We start from the raw sequence: 22,098 nt of genomic DNA, 5'->3' as shown, positions 1-22,098 counted from the left end.
TTTCGCGATAGTTACTTTCGTAATTTTTGCGGTGTTTCACATTTTCTATGCGACCCTAGTGTTCGTGCGTGTACCAACGACGGACCCTTGTTACAAAGGTTTGACCCTTCAAAAAAAGAAACGGATATACAAGGGTAAAAACCTGCGTTTTGTCGTTGATATGATGCATTTGTATATACCGTCAATCGGAATTGCGATCTGCACGTCACTTCTCCTGTATAGATTGATAACGTATTCCAGTAAACAGTCAGCTGAAGTGGGAACGGCTTCTGGTAAAAAATCAATCGATATCCAGAGCACGGTTATGATCGTGGCGGCCGCCATTTTTTTCATCTGCAGCAGCCTTCCGCAAATGGTGATCAATACCGTGGAGCGATTTCCACACCTGATGAATCTAAACAGGGAATCCGACCCGGCCCGCTGGTCGCAGATATGGGCGCTTCAATACGTGACGAATGAATATTCCAACGCCATCAATTCTACTTTCAATGGCGTTTTTTACTTCATTTTAAGTACGAATTTCCGCCAAGAAACTCGAAAACTTTTCAAATGTAAATTTGGGAAGTGAATATTTCGCTCAATAACCTTCCTCTTTACACCTGCAATGGAAAGAGATTAAGTCAATTTCTCATTTGTTAAAAAAAAGTTAGTTTTCGACAGTGGTCAACGTCATTTTGAGCAGAAAAAAACTTTTTTTGACGCCGTAAAACCGTTACAGAAATGTTTTTATACACAGATAACTACTATGCGTTATCTAAGGGGTACTGTGGCGATGTGCACAGCGCTGTGGAGTTGATGTGCACTACGTCATCAAGATTGGCGTTTCAAAATAACAATTATGAATATGTCGTAAATTTTGGCGTTTTTCGAAATTGAATGAATTTCGCGACTCACATTTTCGATTCAATAAATTTTGAAAAAATATTCAAAAATGAATTATGAATGGATGAACACCTTACATCAATATCCGGGCCTGGTTAGACTGGTTGCCGGTATATTCAATTCAATTGTCGATGTACGGAAATTCAAAATAACTTTATCAATACGATATTATATTACTCATTGTTAAGGATATCAGGCATTATGTATTATGTTTCACCAAGGCGTCAATAAACCTTCGTTAAAAGTAAGTTCACTTCAAATATTTTTTGGCGCAGCTTTTATCATTTACCGTAAGTTGTATTATTAGAAACAAAGCGCGCATGTTGGGTCAGCTTGTCCGATTGAGGTTGGGCAACACAGCCCAGTTAATGAAAAACCATAAACAGGGATACCTGATTTTGTATATGGTGACATTGCAAGTGACGGTTATATTTCAAGACCAGAATCAATATAGCCTCTCTATCACACAGAGACGATTTGGCCCGGATCAGGCTCGAGCCCAATCTGGCCCGTGCCTAATTAGAGAGCGCCATCACAAACCACTCACTCGGTACTAAACAATGTTCAAACAAAGCGAAGTGGATCATTCCCGGTACGAGTTGCAATTCAAATGCAATCATTTGTCCTGTGCTTAAATTTGGCTTGAGCCTGGTCTGAAATTTTTGGCCGAACAAGCTCGGGTCCATTTGTTACCCATGCGAACAGTTGTTCCGGTACAAATTTGGCACGGGTCATACAGGGCCAAAAACGCTTGCGTGATCGCGGCTATAGATAGGCCTAGTATGTTACCAACGTTTTGCTTGACGTGACTCCTGGAATTTTTCACTTTTCACCTGGAAAACACCTGGAATTCCACTTGCCCTGAAGTGTACGAATCAATATAGCCTACACTTAGTCCTATTTGATATTGTTGCCTTGCTTCACCATGTTCACTAATATATCTTTCTAATTTGATATCATTTTTGTATTGTCTAATGTATTAATTATGTATTAATGTATGTCGGGCCAGCATCTATTGTGGAAACGGTATTTTGAAGGTGTTGATCACAAAGAATCTGTTTTATTCGCCTTGAGAAGGTCCTACTGTTCGCCATAAATTGTTGTGTCTAAATATGAGATAATCCTCAAAGGGTTTTAATAAAATCTCAGCCGTAACGTGCTGCCCCTACGTCAGCGACGATGATTATGCGAACTAACTTATTACTCGCATGCCGCAGAAAGATTATGGAGCGGCGTTAGATATCTATCGTTACGTGCTGCCCCTATACAAACCATTGACGGCGAATATGCGAACTATTTGGGCCCGGCAAACTATGAATGAGACGAAATGAATATCATATTGTTCATACAAAAAATATCATTGCCATTAATCAACATTTACATCAATGGCCACAAGAACCGCAAATCTTTCAACACTGATCCCAGTCGATTTACCGAAGCAAAGCTCGGCATCCTGACTTGAGAAGGCTTAAGAAATAACGCTTCTTCAAATTTTATCTTCGAGAAATATATTTTTATTTAGCGAACAAAAGACAATATAATATATCGTAGTATAGACATCGTTGCGAAAGAAAAGATTTTTTGACACAAAAAGTAAAATGTTTAAGTGTCCAATAGGAATAAACCGTATAGTTTTGATAGAGAATAATAAAACTTGTAAATAAAAGCACTTGAGCATAATTTATTTATATATTTATGTATCTTTTGATTCTTCACCCTCACCGCCCAGAGAGGATCGAAAAAGAGTAAACCGTTTAAAAACAATGATTGACCGGACTAGTTTGGTTGGACAGCTTTTTACGATTAAGTCACTTGAAAAAAAGGTACAGCATACTCCTTGTATCTTCTAGCTTGATTGTTTGAATTCTGACATTTCCTAAATTCTCAGTAATGACAGGAACGACAGATATTAAGCAACCAGTCTTGATTGACGTAAGAAAAACACATCGATTTGTAATAACCTTGATCTTATAGGCTATTTCGACACTAAGGTTGAGGTGGGGCTTGCTGTCATTCGAATGTGTACAACAACTGCATCTTACCCAGAGAACCATAGGTATTGTGGAAAGTGTCGAAATGTAATTGTAAGAATAGTATTTAAGTATCTGGCACACAATGTTAACCACGGCCCAGGGGTAAACCCGACATACACACAGTGATACCTATATGAATATGGAACTAAACTTATTGAAGCGGCTGCATGCATGTAGTTCAATCCCTTCGTTGTCTTCACTGTTTGATAGTGCTTACTATCTGAGAGTTGAATTCCTTGATAAGAATTTACCAAAAATTGGTGAAATTCCCAATTGCATTCATCCCTTACCCATCATCCCGCAGTAACACTCCTAGTGCCACCACACGATGGGAAGAAGCACTAGATTACATAATTCCCATTTTACATATTTTTGGATTTTGCCCCTTGACCAACCTTCGCATGTCTACATCGTTAAAGCCACCATGCGGCCACTATTTGAACTACATTTGAAACACTAGGGCCATCTATCGACGCAACAAACAATAAAATATCAAAAACTTAAAGTTCAACAACCACCATTTTTAAACTGTAAAATCCGATAGAAGTCTTGAGATGAGTTTTTTTTCTTGACAGAATATTCCACACGCGTTAAACGATGTTCCTTGTATGTACAGTCACGTTTAGCACAGTAAACAAATCTAAGATGGCCGCTATACAACCTCTTCTGATTGTTTTTTCGGACCAAAACCGTTAAGGCCCGTGGCACGGCATTATCGACAATCTAAAAAATACTTGAGTCTTATTTTGCTCCAATTTTTTCGGATATTTATGTTTTGCCCTTTTTCTTTTTTTCTTTCAGCGCTTTTTCGACGCTGCGCATTTGAACGGTTGAATACTTAAAAATGTTCACCATCGCCCGTAGGTGGCACTCGCGTTCGAGGTCCTTGCTATCGGTTAAATAGTGAAACATCGAGTCTTTCATGAATCTCAAGGTCGCGGCGGCCTCCGTATCTGGTAATTCAGCCTCTTCGTACATTTCTTTACGTTTCAAGCTCCTCCAATGCTCCAACTCCAACTCGGTAGATTTTAGTTTCTCCAACAACTCGTCCCTAGTTACGGTATCCGGATCGTCTTTAGCTATCTTCTCAATCTGAAATTTAGAAATATATGCTTAATTTAATCAATCGGTGATTAATTCTTACAACTGATACATGCTTAGTGTCATTGCAAACGAGGAAAAACAGGACCATCAGTTGTGAGTTGAAATTTGAATTTTAAAATAAACGAATTCTATAAAATCTGCTAGACGAACCTCATCCTGTCGTTCAAACTTAGCCGTTTCTTGTCCTTTGATGTACATATTCAAATACATCTCTTGGTGGTTTTCTTCTCGCCGTTCCATTTCATCCTAGGAAAAATAATGACAGATGATAGTTAACTGTCTACATGTTAAACTCAACAGTTGTTGATCGGGATTTGATAGTTAATTTCACGTTTTATCATACTCGTAACTATAGAAGTCTCTCGACTATCGGTTAGTATTTTATTGCCACGTAACTATGTACTGGGTGACACATTCTAGTAAACAAGGTTATTTTTAATGGCAAAGTCTATTTGTTTTATGGCAGTAACACGTGTCAAAACCGAAAATCAAAGTCAACCTTAAAGCACTCCCCGAAAATAGTCTGTTCAGAGGTAACGCGCCTGACATCACAATGCGTCATATTGGGCATCAGGCGCAAGCGGCTCACTGAAGGTTGACTGTGCCCAATATGACGCAATATGACGCGTTATAAACAAGTGTGACGCAATACACCACGCGGCATATAGAACCTACGAGCAATCTTCTAAGTTAGATAATTGCTCGTAGATAGAACTAAGGCATTTCTGACAAAGCAAGAAAAACAGCGAGATAGGACTTAATGATGTATACGATACAAATTATTTTTGGATAATCATTTTGTAAAATCATACCTCGATGACACAACAGTTGAAATGTGACTATCGATCTCGGCGTAACATATGGCAACAGCACACTACTTAGTATATGAATGAAGCCCGAACGTCAATGTATGTTATATGTTTGTCTATATACAATTTGAATATGGTTTTGATTAATCAATATATTATCAGCTCGGCCCTCCTACCTATAGTACATGATTATAGAATCTAAAAACAACATATCAAATTAGATACCACGTATAGTTTTTACACGTTTGCATGAATCTATTTCAATGTTAGAAGTCATGATCTGACCACATTCGGTACATCACTTATTTCAGATTTGATCTCTCGAATGAGCAGAATTTGGACTGAAATATCTCAAATATCGCTTTTCTTGGTTAAACATTTTACAAATCGCATTGGATTTGCCTACATCCTGAGTTTACTTTTTGTTTTTAGACCTATGCAAGAAACATGCCTCCTGGACCAGTTCAATGTGCCGCCATTTTTAGTAATGCAAACAGCACACTTTTAGACGGCTTCCGCCATGTTTTTGTTTTACACAAATGAGTATGCGCATTTGCATACTCATTTTTAACATAAAAACTTATTGATAACTGCATCGAATGCATTTATCTTGATTGATTCGAGTGCATCTTAATCAATAAGTATCAATTCTATGATTAATTATGATTAATTACCTTAAGATCGTTGACTGTTTTTTCCAGTTCGCTCATGATCGTTAGACTGTCTTTATAGGCGTTCGACATCGACTCGTAGTTCTTCTGAGTTTCCGATAGACTCGTCTCTAAATGACCGATCGTCGTATCTTTGTCTCGCGTAATCTCGTCAATTCTCGCGTTCATATAGCACGTGAAATTCGCTATCTCCAACATTTTCTCTTCGTTCGATTTATGCATCTCTTTCACCTCGGATTTCAGGTCTTTGATCAGTTGTTCTTTTCGTTGCATCGGGGTCAGGTATTCGTCTGTCGCCGGCTCGTTGGCTCTCATCGTTTTCGACAATATTTTTTCGCTGCGCATGCGCGATTTTACCGTCTCCCTCGGATACCCGGCGGTTGCGGTTGACATTATGGACACGTTGTCCCATTGTTTCGCCGCCGAACCGTACCCCCTAATTTCCCCGAGGTCGCCGAACCCTGACTTTAATATAGGGGGTGATTTAGTGGCGTCCGGGCTGTTAGAATCACGAAGACTTTTTCGTCTGTCCGGATCGGAACCTCCATTCCCATTCACCTCCGTTCCTTCATCAATCGACTGATTCCGACTTTGCAATGGACTGCGGTTCAGAATGGGTGCGGGAAGTTTAGAGGTTGGCGAAGGCAGTTTAGATTTGAAGGTCGGTTTAGGAATGCTACTGCTTCGTTGCCTTGCAGCATCGGTCGTCTGGGGTTGCCCGTCGTCTGACGAGGATTTCCGCCCGTTTTGATTAGTGACGGGTTCACCAGTCAGACTAGAACTCTCCGAGTGACTAGCGCCATCTGCAGCTAGACTATTGCGCCCGGAAGCTGTCGAATCTTCCCAGGGGGCGCGCTCGGCATCTAACAAATCTAAACTATCCATCGAGGGGCCATCGCTAGGTAATTTGATATCTGTTATTATTTCTTTGTCTGGTTCTGCAGCTTGACTTCTGAACATATCCTCTAGCGCATTGGCCTGAACGCGAAGTATATCAGTCTCCACACCTGACAGATCATCCATTATCTTAACAGATTTGGTCTTGATGTTATTAGACTTATCCTGTTGGTTCTTAGCAACTGTCTCTTTCTTTCTAGATCTCCCAACTCGAAGATTGCCGTTACTCGCGTCCTGCGGGGTTGCTTTAGTAACGGGTGCAGCTTTTTCTGCTCTATTCGAAGACTTAGCACGAGGTTTGTTTAACTCTTTGTTAGCCGCTTCTCTATTTAGCGACTTCGCTCGCTTATCTTTATCTTTATCTTTTGTTATTGTTGTTGGTTTTTTAATCGTAGGTATCTTCTTACCTACCAATGAACTTGCTTTCCTGTCTGCGACTGGGTCTTTCTTCGACAAGTCTTTAGTTCCACCTCCCGATGATCTAAACGTTTCCGAAAGAGTCGCCTTTTTCTTTTTACCACTGGTATAATTTTTGACTTTACTACCCTTCTCTTCCTGTTCAACTGAAGCGGGACTATCTTCTGTTTCTTCCTTTTTAGCCTTATTCAGACGTGTCGCGGATACTTTATTCAGTTTAGGTAATATCGGTTTGACGATCTTCGACTTGACGCCTTTGATCTTATCCGATACGGGAATATCTTTGGAGTTCTCCGTGTAATGTACGACAAAAAACTCGTCTTCGTTTTCCGGATCTTCTTGGAAGACGTTCAACTCATCCGAATTATCATTAGTCGTTACTCTATCATTGGCATCGATTTCCTCCTCGAGAGCAAAACCTTCTTTTTCGACTCCTAAATCAAGATTCCGCTGTGCAAACTCGTTGAGTAAATCGTCTACCCGATTTTCGTCGTTTCCAAGATTTCCACCAGTTTGTTCGCTATTTTCACCTTCGTTCTGAAGGTCTTCGCGTAACTCTAAAACTTTTTCCTCAAGTTCTCCTTCCTCCTTTTCACCCGCGCCTTCGATTGATAGATTTTCGATAACGTTTTTTTCTAGTGCTCCTTCGTCGATAGTTTCTATCGGCTCCTTAACTCCTAGATTTATATCACCGGCTACTTCGTTGTTACTTTTATCGATCGTCTCTGCGTGTTTTTCGACGATGTTAAGTACAGTATCTACTGGGACGCCATCTATCGGCGGTTCCAGGTCATCACTGTCTTGTTTTAGAGCCTGTTCATCGAATTCCGGATTTTCTACTTCAGCACTTTCATCGATAATAACCGTATCATCCGTAGACTTCGATTTTAATTCTTCGTTCCCAATCGACAGCTTGTCAGTGGATACTTCAAAACTTTCCTCGACTGATTCCAAATCGATTCCAATTACTTCCGGTTTCTCGCCGCTGCTTTTGTCGTTGTCATCGACGGGGCCAATTTCACTGTTGTTCGCTTCCTCTGTAACTATTGCTGGCTCGTCAAGGCTAGAATTCTCAACTATCACCTTATTCTCAACGACCGAATCTACTTCTGGCGGTAGCTCAGAGTCAGTGGTCAGATTATCACCTACCGGATTTTCTAGTGCGGTAATAATTTCAACTGGATTATCCGATGATTTTTTATCCGTTTCGATCCCGATCAATTCGTCGTCGAGATTTATTTTCTTGCTATCGTCGCTTTCGGAGTTTTCTAAAGAATCGTCCGTATAGTGGGTATCCTCTAGTTTGTGTTCAGCTGAACTGGTATCGACAACGTCGCTTTCACTACTTGTATTAACCTCTCCGCTATCTACCGCTGCTAAACTATCGTTTTCTAGTTGCTCGTCTCCTATTGAATTCGAACATTTATCAGCAGGATCTAAACTAGAAACAGATGTCGCCGTATTCAGATTGTTTAAAATCTCCTGATCCGTTATTTTCGAATCGCGCGACGTTTCCTCGCACTCAGCGTTAACAATACCTTCATTTTCGATATTATCATTGTTATCGTCGTTGATATTTTTGAATTTAGATCCTAACGGTTGCGATTGTTGTCCGGTACAATCGTCGTGTTCGCTATTACTATCCAGTTTCAAGCCGTTAAATTCGAACCCGTTACTACCGTTTGATACGGTAGCCACAGATCTCGCCTGGTAGTCAGTTCGGTGGATACAGTCCTGGCTGTACGCTGGCAACGTTGCCGAATAATGGTCGATTGTATCATCAACATGTTGCCTATCTGTCAGTTGGTTGTCGTTTGGATTATCGATCGAATTTATGACAGACGAATTTGACAAATCGATTCGTGAAAGGTCTCCAGATGTTGCTATTGTTGGCCGCGATTTCAATTTCGTGGTTTGATGTCCAGAATCGTAGCTGTGGTCGCTAGGAACACCTGTCAACCCTGCTGGTTCCTGCGCCTGCTCACTGTTCAGATCAGCACCGGTGCCGCGGATTAATTCGCACAAATCGGCTAGTTCCGCTTCCGGTATCGATTCGGTTTTCGATTTCGAAGTGGTTTCGATCGACGACAATCGATTTTCGATTTCTCGCAACCGATCTTCGATTGATAATTGACGTTGCGGAGGCGGGCGTCCCGGGTTCGATTCTTCGACGGCAAACACCTCGTCGTCTAGTGTTTCACTCGATGAATGTTTCAACCTTCTAGCCGCGTTTCTAGACCTACCCCTGACCTGTGAAATAGAAATCATAAAATATGGCATCAATATTTCCCCAAATCTTCACAAAATACATCATTTTCGCGGAAAGAATTTCAAAAATCATCAGATGAAAAAATGTATGCGAGACTCCACCAGATCTTGAAAATTGATCGGACAGTTGAATTTATTTTGGAAGATTTTACCGACATTAGATAACGAAGGAAAGTACGAGAAAATGGAAATTCTGCCTCCTGCGCGCGGACACATGAGATACACCGAGGAATAGTATGAGAAATACATTGAAAGTCCAAGCTAACGACATCCTTGTAATAGTGTCACATAAGAGAACTTAATTTCTGAGAACTAATTGCCAACTCTAATACAAATTGAATGAAAATACGATTCTTTAAAATACCAATTCCATTATTACAGCGAGATAACGGATCAGAGTTTTTACTGTGATGACGTAAGCAAGGACTTCAACGGTATCGTGTTTGTAGTCTTGAGGGAATGGAGGATCTCCAGCGAGGAAAGTGAATAAGTTTTAGACCAGCAACAGGAAGAGCAGTTGACTTTATTATGATGGTTTGTTAAATCAGTAAGAATATTGTGTGATGGGAAAAATGACCTCGTGTGACCAGACGTTATCGTCGCTGCTTTCTGATAGGTTCTGGTCACGTGACCTACCACTCTGCATAATAGTCAGCCGACGACCGATCTACGACTGCGGGTTAGAAAAAACGACCGTCGGTTAGAAAATGGAATAAACTTCTTATAGATACACAATATAATGTATACAGTGTATTTCACAATAAAGCAGCCATCTTGGATTTTTTTCAGTGAAGCGCGAGACTCGGGCAAAATGGTTTGCTTAGTTAACATCTTTCCTTAAGTCTCACGATTCAAGATGGCCGCCTTAATGTCAAATAGGCGTATTTAAAGACATTAAGGAAGAAATAATTTGGCGCGTCGTGTCAATCCCAATTATTCATCCGTGATGATCACAGTTGTGATCTATTTGTTTATTACGGGAAGGGTCAAAGGTGATGAATGAAAATGAATAAACAAAATTGCCTGCGTAAACTACCCCTAACATAAGGGATGCATCGATCCAAAAACTTGTATTGTGTTGGAGATTTGTAAGATTTTGTTTTTTTCGCTTGAATATAGCTTTCAAAGCTTTTTCAGTGACGATTGCGCTAGTAGAGAAGAGGAATTTTGTTTTGAAATGTTACTCACAGTTTTGTATTTATGACCATTCTATTCTACGAAATTGATGCTAAATTTCCGCTGAAAAATACAAATTTGAAAATACTTGAATATAATTCATTTCATAGGCATCTAGATGAAATTACTACTATAAGTAATCCTCATCGGGGGATTTATGGAGGTGGTCATTTTTTCTCAAAGCGCGGGTCTTGAAAACAAGATTTATTGATGTCATAGTATATATGATCTGGCAGCCATACTGAAACCAAGGATAATAGATCTATCAAGTAAGTCAGATCAGTAGGGGAAGCTTAAATAGATGAAAATTAAGCAAGGGTTAAGAGACGCCGACATACTGAAACATTCTGTAAATTAGCTATACCTAGGCATTGACGTTGACCTAAGGCTTGTACACGTTTATTCGAAATACTTTAGCTGTCCGGTCGAGTATGATGGTTACCAGATAGTTAGATTGTCGCCATATGTCACTCGGATTCTATTTCACAATCTATATAACTCTTGTTTGTTCAATACCCAAGGATACAGCCGTTAGTTAAACCTCTGTTACTTTCATGATCATATATTTATATACACACGTAGTAACAATTTAAGCCGTCCTCGCCATGATTTTCCCATAAAACGTCCTCCAATGCCCACTCAAATTGTGCAAAAAGTAATCTGAATTTGAAATTGCGAAAACACCTGCTAGGGCCGAATAAAAAAACATCAAATCAGTCAGATTGACTAAAATGGGGGATTATTTTCTAATTTACTCGTTTGAGTCGTTGATAAGCATCTCATTGAATTTCAAATTTCAATTTCAGTTATTATTATCGATCATTTCATTGCTGGAAATATTTCAGCCGGTTGAAAATTAGCATACGCGATATAGCTACATATGAAAATGTAGACCTTGTACACTCGTCCTATCCAGGCACACATGATGAGAACATTAGAAATACGAGGCGCATTTGCTAATTTTGAAATCTAACGCCGTTTTTTACATAATTTGTTGTAACACTAGTTTTTAATAACGGATCAATTTTTAAACACGGATTTGCCCTCGCTAAAGTCTTCGTTTAGGATACAATTTTTGGTTTGATATTTGTTTGCAAGTAAAGGTTTATACGTACGATAAATGTAAGATTTCAAAATTGAAAACGAATAATTTAATTTTATGACATTTCGATAAAATTTTTGGTCATTCGCGAAAAATCAGCATCTTTAAGCACTTATTGCACCTGTATTATCAGCATTGAAAGAAATCGTTGAAAAATCTGGAAAATGAAAATTGCGTCTAATCACTGCGGCCCATTTTGAACGCGAGTAGAGTTAATTTGCATAAAACCGATCGCGTGTAAAAATAGTTCGCCAAATGGAAACAGGTGCTCGATATCGATCCGCTGACGATGAAACAGGTGCGTGCTAATTGATTTGTAGACAGGATGTGATTTCGTCTGTTATGGTATATATGCTTTAGACATCTGTCAGTTGTTACATGTATTCGTTCTTCATCTTTTGTCCAGAGAGAGACAGACAGAGAGGGAGAGAGAGAGAATTGCTGTGTCTATAACGGCTCATATGAAATAATCGATTTCTTCCCGTGTCGGCCATGTTTTTTTCGAGGAACATACCCGAAAGCTGGAGGTTTGGCAACCGTGAATATGACCGCCAGTTCCAACGAGGCCCATCCCGGTTCCTAAACCGGTAACCCTATCAATAATCCTAGACCCAGTTCTAGGGTCTCGAGTACGATTTAAGAATTAGGCTATTGAGAAAATTAGTAATCAATATTCATTCAAAACTCCCAACTAAAAATTGAAGCGCTAACATCGTACATCATACCTCGTTCCGAAACGACAAAAGGCCTGTTGCCTTTAAAAAACGAACCTCAGCCCTTTACGCAGCCTCTAGGAAGGTACAAATTTAGAAAAGTGAGTGCCATAGCATAGGTGTGGCGATCCCTGCGGACGGGTTTGGGGTGCCTCCCTCAAGAAAATTTGAAGCATTTTATGTGTATGCATTTCCAGCCAGCCAATATTTCATATAACAAAGTCACTGAAACATTAATGTAACGTACATTTTCTTTAGCAAATAATGAATTTAACCCTACGCAACCTCCCATCCGGCGCCGGGAACGAACCTCCTTATTTGATCAGTCTAATTGAAATGTACTAAGCTGGAAGTGGTTCTACAGTTTACATTAACAAGCGCGTACGTGATTAATATTAGAATTAAAACGTGCAATATAGCGCACTGGCGCCGAGTCAGTTCATTTCCAATTTACATTACCGCAAAACAATAAATAAGTAATGAATGGCTTTCGATAGACCACGTGGGCGCAATAATACCGCCTGTATTCACTTCCGGTGAAGATCACGTGACCCAGACGAAAAACAACATGGTATTTAAAAAGCACGCCGGTGGATATCGGACAATTTTTCCCAAAAGCAAATTCAATATTTAACTGTGAAATCTCACAATTTGAGAAAAACATTGGCTAACGACAATTTTGGATACCGATAATATTTTGGCCTCATCGAATTTACTTTCATGAATATTATTATGACAACACTTTGTGTACCTCTACGATCATGTAGGGTTTAGGGTCAGGTAAAGATGGTATGAAATTCTAAGGATGTGAAAAGTGTTTTTCGGCCTTACGAACGCACATATTGCGACCACGGTTTGAACCATCTGCCAAATCCGAGCCTCCCTCCAAATATGGAGGACAATGTTGTTAGTAGTGGATATCTCTGAATAGAATAGAGCTGTTTTGTTACTTACGCGATCTGGAAAACGAATTATTCCGAAAATGCACTGAAGCAGAATATGTTGATATTGCTGGTCGTCTGCAATCAGAGAGCTGGCGGTAACAGCCGTTTAGAAAGAGACAGCAGATATATAGGTTCTATATTATAGTTCCCTGCAGTACTATATCTACCCACACAGCTGCCGCGGAATATTAGCTGCTATTTGTTCGTTTTATAATCGACTATTTTCTACGAGGCTTATAGTGACATGTTCGTTTTTCTGGGTGAAATATGCCTTTTTGACGCCGTAAAAGTCGTTAAAATAACGTTTATATACATTGATACCGTACCCGTTATGTAAGGGGTTCTGTGCAAGTAGATGTGCACTACGTCATCAATATTGGCGTTTCAAATAACAGTTGAAATTTTTGAATGTTTGTGTTTGTTTTCTAATTGAATGCATTTCATAACTCTTATGTTATATTTGATAAATTTTGATGATCATTTTTGAGAGGATAATAATCGGTATATTCAAATCCCAAAATGTTATCGATCCTGTTATTCATTGTCAACTGCATTTAGCAATATATGCACTTTTTTTCAAGGCGTCCATAATCTTTCAAGTTAGTTTTCTTGTTCTGATCAGGGAGGTTCACTCCCGCCTCCCTGTTCTGATTTATGCGGGTGGTTATCATAAAATTCACACATCACCCACACCGCTCCCCTAAGCCATCGATCTGGAACCCGGAACCACGCCTTCAGTCCTGCAGTTCCCGCATCGTAGAACAGATTCTAACATTTTTTACACTAAAATCTTTAGCGCGATTAATCGTCATCCATCTCCCATTTTTCCGCAAAAACTTAAGTTATATATCGTTGGACAGGTGACAATTGCTTTTTTCTGATTGGGTTAATTTCTAATTTTTTTCGGCTGCAACAATGATAATGTCTAATATCTGGCATTTCATTTTCAATTATACAATCAGAAGTACGCGATCTCTTTTAAATTGCAATCGTTTAAGAAATTGAAGATCGAATTCAATACGGAGCCACCCATAATTCCATACGGAGCCACCCTTGTACGTCGCATCTGCGTTAAGATCGTATATTCGCTGTGTATAGCTGGTAAATTGTTCTCGGCACATCTGTTTAATTAAACCGTCTCCTTTATTGATATTCATAGCTCTTCTCCTGCGATCAATCTCTATTGACTCAGTCACAGTTAAAAACTAACGATAACGATTAATCGATGAATTGACAATATGAAGCATCAATCTATGTTTTACTCCTATCATTTCTCAAACTCCAGAGTCTTTCGTATTACTCAGATGTTTTACTCAGTACTGGAAACAAAGTCGAGGTAGAATTTTGCCAAAAGACAGAGTTTGTATTTCTCAAACTCTTACTCACTATTCGACCCCAATTCAGGTAGAATTTTACCAGTCTCAACTTTACCGCTTTGTGAGTCTCCTGTCTCAACTTGACCGCAGTAAGAGACAGAGTCTACTGTATTTCACAAATTCTTACTCAGTATTTGACAGCAACTCGGGGTAGAATTTTACTGGTCTCAACTCGACCGCAGTAAAAGACAGAGTCTACTGTATTTCTACTCTTATTCAGTATTTGACAGCGACTCAGGTATAATTCTACCAGTCCCCACCGAATAAGAGACACGCAAAGTCTATCATCTCTCTCTCCCTCTCCCTCTCCCTCTCCCTCTCCCTCTCCCTCTCCCTCTCCCTCTCCCTCTCCCTCTCCCTCTCCCTCTCCCTCTCCCTCTCCCTCTCCCTCTCCCTCTCCCTCTCCCTCTCCCTCTCCCTCTCCCTCTCCCTCTCCCTCTCCCTCTCCCTCTCCCTCTCCCTCTCCCTCTCCCTCTCCCTCTCCCTCTCCCTCTCCCTCTCCCTCTCCCTCTCCCTCTCCCTCTCAACCCTTACTCAGTATGTAACTAGCCGAGGTAGAATTCTACCGAGCCCGACTATACTTCGACCACATACATACATATGATATAAATCATATAGCTAGGCCTATGTATTTTGTAATTAAGTTATATGATTAATACGTGATACGTCAATACGTGATTGCAGAAAGCTGCAACAAAAACTTACTTCGTTATGGCAGAACTAGGATGGGGTTATTTTTAGTAAATCCTATACGTTTAAGTTTTCGGTATACGTATATTTGATATGCTTAATGCACTATCGCTTCATTTTATCAGCGCGTCAGATAAAATAATAAAAATCTTTATATGCAAACACTCAAAAACGGGACAGCTGCAAATACTCGCTTACAGGTGTCGGCTAGCGCGCGCGCGCTTACCTGCGAAACCACCACTTGCCAGTGCCTGTTCAACCATGATACAGTAAAGCTCGCTTAACTGAAGACAAACTGGGACCGGTGAAATCGGTCCGAGGTAAGCGAAGTCCGACTAAGGCGTATAAGGGAATACGTTAGAAATCAGAAAAATGATAACGTTCATGCACGAGTGATAAACCGAGTATTTAGACAAGGTTTACATATCATCTGGAAGTCGTTCCTTGTACTCGCTTTCCAGGGTTCATCATCAGTGATCCATACTTCCGTTCGCTTTCCTCAATAATAATACTTGCGCTTCATATGATACCCACTTTAAGTAACTAATGGACGTTGCCTAGTATTTTATGAGCACTCACTTAGCAGGGCTGGCAGGAACAGTCCAGGTATAGTTTGTGTCCCACTCCCCTTCCGCTTCGAGGCAAGCGCGCCAAATTGATGGTTTCAAATTTCACCCGTGCTCATGCCGCGGGCACTTCCGGTACTGCAGATCGATGAAATCCTAAAGACCATTTTAAACTTGACACCTAGGGTATGGAAATATTGGCACCGGAATATTTTGACGACTTCAGCAAAAACGGAAATAGGTCAACTCCAATCGAGTTTCGGCGATGGAAAACGTCATTTGAGCTAATGGTACCTGAGCTCCCCGTATCCGAAATGATGCAATTCATATTTTCAGCAAGTGTTGTCAAACACTGTGCTCGATGAAATGTTTTACATTCGGCAATCAGAATTAAACGACATGTCAACCGACAAAACTCTCCGCAGCAAAAAGGCAAAGGATTAGGCTTATGTATTCAAGATATTTTTGTTAATTTTTTGAAATTCATTAGTTCAGAAAAATTAACATCATTGCAATGATGTCGTCAGTTATTGCTTTGGTCGTCTGCTGTTTTGTGACGTCATCGACTCGTGCAATCGAAGTTCGGAACTTCGAATTCAAAAAATTCTACACCAATTCTATACCGGCGTTGATTGGCAGCGGTTTTAAAAGTTCATCTTTGATTGGTTGCGCCGTTCGTTGCGTAGAGGCAACCAACAATGCTTGTCATGGATTCAAATATACGCGCGAGGGAGAACAGTGTGACATTCTCAATTTGAGACAAGCAATTCGTTCGAAAAAATCATCACCTAAAACTTCGACGAATCAGGTTGTGTTTATCAAAGTATCCAAATCGAAAGGTAAGTTTAGAGAACGTAAACGTCGCATTTGGAAACTGAACATTTAGCGCACCTGGTGCGATTTATTCATTAGCTTATATTCAAAATTCTCATAAGGCATATAGGCCTATATAAATTGAATTCATTTTCATTTGCTTCAATAGAATGTAACACTTCTCGAGCCACCTCACAACCGCAAAACGGAGGGAATACCAAATATGAGCTAAGTAGGGATATGGCTACGTCCTACGAAGCAGAAAGCAATTGTAAATCAAAAGGTGGTAAATTGGCGGAACCCAAAACAATCGAGGAAAATTCCAAACTTCGGGACTTCGTTCTGAATCAATTCAGCCAGCGCGGACTGAATGGTAAGCGTGATGTTCGAACCCTACTAGGCCTACGTTCCTCTAGTTCTCTTGAATCGAGATTATCTTCATTGAATAATACTTTTACCACCCTCTCTCTCACCTCAAAATATTCTTCATTCGTGTTGGGAGCCAGCCTCATTAGGAGGATAGGGGCACATATTAGGTTATGCAACTAACATTACCAATTCGATGTCCTACAGCACACCCACACCTGGTAGATCCTCTATTGCCATTGAAATGTGTCCGCTCTTATTTACAAACTTATCTTTTTGTTTTTGTTTAGCCGAATCTGTGTACTTGGGGTCCGATTATTACGAAGGGTGGTGGTGGTGGTTATCTGACGATTCACCAGTACGCTACGAGCCTGCTAGCTCAAATAAAGATCGATTATTCGACAACAAGCCTGCTATTATGAAGGCATCAGGTGATTGGGACACAGGAACAAACGAAGAAAATCTCTACTATATCTGTGAATATACCGGTACCGATTAAGAATTTTAGAATCCTGGATTCAAAACTTTATTTCGACATAGATCTTCTGCACCGCTGTATTTGCGATATTAACTAGTTTTTTAACGGCTTCAAAACTACTTGTATGTCAAATCTAAAAACTATTGAAAAACATTTGTTACTGCAGCAAAAATATGTGGTTACGTATGGCGATGGACTGGAATGAAATATTGTGCCAATCGGTATTAACCTTCGAATATTCGATGATTTTTGTCTCATTTGTCAAATTCGATTTTATTGGAAGAAAAACCGCACGGGACTCTTACACGTAGCTAATAATCTATTCATGAACCACACTTCAAACAAGAGGTGGCTGCTGCGTAGCGTTCTCAAACTTTATATCGGTTTTTTCTGTCATTCGAACTTCCGATCATTAAAGCGAGAAGGCACATCCTCACTACAGGATATATGATAGTCCGGCTTGGCTTCACTTTTCCTTGCGGAAAATTTACTCGCGCAGGACTAGTATATACACAAAAAAATGACGTCAGTGCTTATGTTGATCGTCTGCTGGTGTTTGTTGCTTTTGACGTCATCGCTGATGCCGGGAATCGAAAGTCAAAATTTCCTATTCAAGAAAATCCCTGGAGGAAATATGCAAGCAACGACCCCTGCGAAGATTGATAACGGTTCGAAAAGCGTATCGTTGATTGGCTGCGCGGTTCGTTGCATGGATACGGCCAACAATGCTTGCGGTGGATTCAAATATGCGGAGGACGAAAAACGATGCGACATTTTCGATTCGAAACAAATGGCGGTGGTGGTTTCAACCAAAATACCACCAAACCAAGTCTTATTCATCAATGGTAAGTTTTATGTGTAGTTCAAAGTTACTCATTTATACACATTTTCATATCGAAGCAGCCATCTTGAATCGCCATTTTGATGAGATCCAGTGCACGAAAGGCGCGCATGGAGTTGGCAACCCGACTCGCACTAGACTCTAAACAAAATCCACAATGGTCTAATGTCTATTTATTAATTGATGAGACCTGTTTTTCTGGGATATTTTGCTTACTTTTTGGGGTACATACCTCATTTATGTCTTAACAGAATGCCAAAAATCGCGGACAACAACTGAATATCCGATATATTTCCAGTTCTGTACCAATTAGATGGATTGGCAAAAAGACTCCTTAAGTCCAGTTGAATGAGAGAGAAAATCCTCCATTTTGTCAAATTTCTTGGATTTGAACATATTAGCTTCTTTCCTGGGAAATATAGCTTTGGTGTTAAGTTATGAAAAACATAAATTTACCTAAAGTTTTATTTCAAATGTGATGAGTTATAGTGACTCATTTAAGCGAACATCGAGACAATTAATCCAAATATTTTGAAATTACCCTTCGGATTCGAAGCATTCTCATAGATATTACACCAAGATGACTGATACATGGTTAAGAGTTATAGGTTGAGGGGGAGGGTAATAATACTACCAGTTTGGCGTACATTTATCGGTCAGAGTAGGAGGGGGATGGGCAAGAGTAATCGCGTACTGTAGCCTAATGCTTAATATATTATGAAAAAATGGCTGGTTTTGCACACAGGCGGTTGAAAATCTCTAATTCTATGCATACGTAATAAATGAGTAATCCCACAATGAAAAGGGCACTATAGGAATTCAATGCGGTACCGGTACAACAATGCAATCGATGAATTAAATTGATTAGGAGACGGTACTCAAAAAGTCGATTATTTTGAGTGGTTTAACTCCATTCATTCAAATTAAGTGCAGGTCTATATTAGGCCTCATTGACATTTTCCAGAAAACCATTCGCCGCAGCCCACAACGACTACTGTTAGGACGGCGGTAGGTAAAGGAATGTACAGGCCCCGACCAACCGATCCACCAATGTTAATACCACCTATGCCGCCAGTTGCAGACCCTCCCACAACTACCAGTGGTGTTAGGACGGCGGTAGGTAGCGGAATGTACAGGCCCCAACCAACGGATCCACCAATGTTGATACCACCACCACCTATTCCTGTTACGTCAGACCCGACTACAACTACTGAGACCAAACCTGCTAAAAAATAGCTAAACCATGCAAAACCAGAAGTAACATAATCGCATTAACAATACATCTCATATCAGCATAGCAGTGACGGTCACCAATTACGACTTTACTGCGTTTGCCTTTCGCAAAACTTACATAATTTTTATTCCTCGATGTTAATGTCGTATGTTGTTTTGGTATGAATTCCCATTATTGAATAGCGCTTTCAAAATTTTTGAGGCCAGTTTTTCGAGGTCATCCATGGTGTTGATTCGATGGTCTTTCACAATTAGAATTTACAGCTTTTTCCTTAATTTTATTCATATCCAAGTTTCATCAAGTTTTTTCCATTATATCGAACTCGCAGAAAGATAAATCGTGTTTTTATTTGTCAGTTATCGATGTAAAACTCTGTTTAGACTGATGCTTTCTTATTCTGCATTAAAACATATTTCATTATGCATTGAAACATTCCGTGTTATTCATCTGTATATATTCTAACGATTTTCTATGTACATGTACATGTATTAGTTTTGTTTGGTAAGGAATGAATGTGAATCAGCGTTTCTGTGTGTATGTAAGAGTGGCTTCTCGAGTAATTCCTCGCATAATTTATTGGGTTCATTGTTTTACTTAAACTCTGTATCTATATTTAAACTAAATGTAGCGATCTTGCATGCAAATAAATCATATCATATATCTAACAGTTGTTTATTCTTGTATATAATTTGACCTTTTTGGGCATGGGTGGATCTAGGAGGGTTTCGGCCCGGCCTTGCAATTTAAGTTGTCCATAGCATTACAGTGATTGTCACAATCTGGCATATTTGCCATTCATCCTCAACTTGCTCATCGTGGCTACTTAATCCGAAAAGTGTCCTTCCATTTCGTTTGGACCCTGGTTGTCTTCTTTGTCCAAGTGTCCTGGTCCCCGATTATCGTTGAGATGATTGCTCGTTATCCAGACGGACTAAACCCAATTCGACCTTGTAGTCTATAAAATAGCATCATTATTTGATAGTTAATTGGGGATAAACAGAGCTTTCCACCGAATAAAACGATCGTTTAATATCTACACCGCGAAATAACGATGTGATTACTTACGAAAAGACATTATTATTCCTCAGGTATAAGTTTTATCGCGAGGTGTAGTTAATAACAATAAATTCTACTCTGTAGCCGAGCTTTGTTGGCTAAACGTGTTTCGCATCGATTTTACCGTAAAAATACGATATACTTCGGCGGAAATGCGGAAATTTCGCGACGTCAAAGCGAGTCAGGTACTTCGTGAGTTAACGGCTGTGACGTCATATCCGCTCACAGGAGGCGCTGAGCCGTATAGAAATTGAGAGATGAAAGTTATGAAATGGTTTCTTTCGCCTCGGATTCCGCAGCCGTCATGGATGCTGATTTTATCTTCGGCGCGTACCAGAGCATTCGAGAATTCGGATTTATTGATTCCGAGATTGGATTTCTGAAAACACGGGCGCGTATTTGAATCGGGCTTGATATCCTGAACGATTTCGGATCGAAAGGAAATAGTTTCAAAAGCGTTCTGAATTCGGTTCAAAACAGTTGTCAAAGACTTATTAAAGTTTTCGTTGATCTGAAAATAGTCCGGGTACGTATTCGATGAGATATCGTTATCAATACGTTCTACGAAAGCGCCATCTGGTGTTACTAATGATAGTTCTCAATAGATGGCGTTAGGTAGTTACTACTACTTTCAATGGATTAACGTTTATGTTAAGAAAGAAGGGTAATGTCTCAAGTAACTCGTTCACAGTGGATTAGATTAGAAACGGAAATAGGTACCGAATTTAATCAAGATGTACTAAATAGCCTACACTAAAAACGGTAAAAGGTTATCTTCCAGTAAACAGAGAGGAGAGTGGTTGTCGATCGAATTCAACTGCACACTTCACTTTGCGATCATTAATGAAATATTCAAACTTATTGGTTTTGAATACTGTTTTCGTGTACAATATACATGTAGTGCAAACTTAAAACTCATTCAGTGGAAATCAACATTACATCGGATAGCGAACGAGTCTGAAAGCAACGAGTAAATCGGAAAAAAAATTATAGTTTAAACTGACCCGAAGGGTATATATTACAGTAAAAGGGGTAGAAATTGATCGAGGACGGCCACAACCTGTAACTTATCAAAATCAGTCTATAAGTCTACAAGATGCTGTTTAGCCTTTTCGGCCCGAAAAAGAGAGAAAAAGAGAGAAGGGACGGAAGCTAGGTAGGACTGTTCTGAATCTCAATCTAAGAGTTTGCACGATCGCAATTTTGGAACTATATTCTCCATATTCTATTGGTTTTCTCATATAACTTCCGGTGCGCGCTGTAGCGTGATATCGTGTTAAGTATCGGGTGAGATTATACCGGAAACTATGGCTTCGTTCATCGTATTACCGGTTATGACGTCGATTCTGTTGGCCGCGTGTCAAGGACGACTGTACGTTTACAAACAGTCGCACGAGCGACCCCTAGCGGATTTGAAATACACCTATCCGTCGATCAGTTGCGCACGCATGTGCTTAGCAGCGACTAAACCGAATTGTTCGAAATTTTCTGTCAATCAGGACGGAAGCTGCCAGATACCAAGATCGAGCTCGGAGCGCCCCCATGCGGAGGAAGCAAGATTCATTTATTTCTCTTCTTCCGGTGAGTTTGGACGTGAACCTATAATTTCAATACTGGACGCAGTTCAATTAAGATATGTTTTACTCCCTGTAGAAATCAGTT

At 39.9% G+C, this 22,098-nt stretch overlaps 1 protein-coding gene across 1 annotated transcript; it reads right to left on the bottom strand.

The window, feature by feature from the left end:
• Positions 1-2,409: 2,409 nt before the first annotated feature.
• Positions 2,410-15,170, bottom strand: LOC141909517 (uncharacterized). The gene is made up of 6 exons (XM_074799949.1): positions 15,098-15,170; positions 10,270-10,320; positions 9,659-9,754; positions 5,503-9,063; positions 4,170-4,265; positions 2,410-4,007 (listed from the first exon to the last, which is right to left on the bottom strand). Exons 3-6 carry the CDS (start codon positions 9,725-9,727, stop codon positions 3,684-3,686), a joined length of 4,050 nt encoding a protein of 1,349 aa, XP_074656050.1. The 5' UTR covers positions 9,728-9,754; positions 10,270-10,320; positions 15,098-15,170; the 3' UTR covers positions 2,410-3,683.
• Positions 15,171-22,098: the final 6,928 nt, after the last annotated feature.

The sequence above is a fragment of the Tubulanus polymorphus genome, chromosome 8 (assembly GCF_964204645.1).
Source record: "Tubulanus polymorphus chromosome 8, tnTubPoly1.2, whole genome shotgun sequence".
NCBI lineage: Eukaryota > Metazoa > Nemertea > Palaeonemertea > Tubulaniformes > Tubulanidae > Tubulanus > Tubulanus polymorphus.
This window is presented reverse-complemented; position numbering and strand designations above follow the sequence as displayed.

What these genes read in the sequence shown, in the direction of transcription:
- LOC141909517 (XM_074799949.1), bottom strand. Translation starts at nt 9,727, where the DNA reads ATGCAGAGTGGTAGGTCACGTGACCAGAACCTATCAGAAAGCAGCGAC. An exon ending in ATAACGTCTGGTCACACGAG is followed by an intron (nt 9,064 to 9,658) that starts GTCATTTTTCCC and finishes TCTATTTCACAG; the next exon opens with GTCAGGGGTAGGTCTAGAAA. An exon ending in AAACAGTCAACGATCTTAAG is followed by an intron (nt 4,266 to 5,502) that starts GTAATTAATCAT and finishes TATTTTTCCTAG; the next exon opens with GATGAAATGGAACGGCGAGA.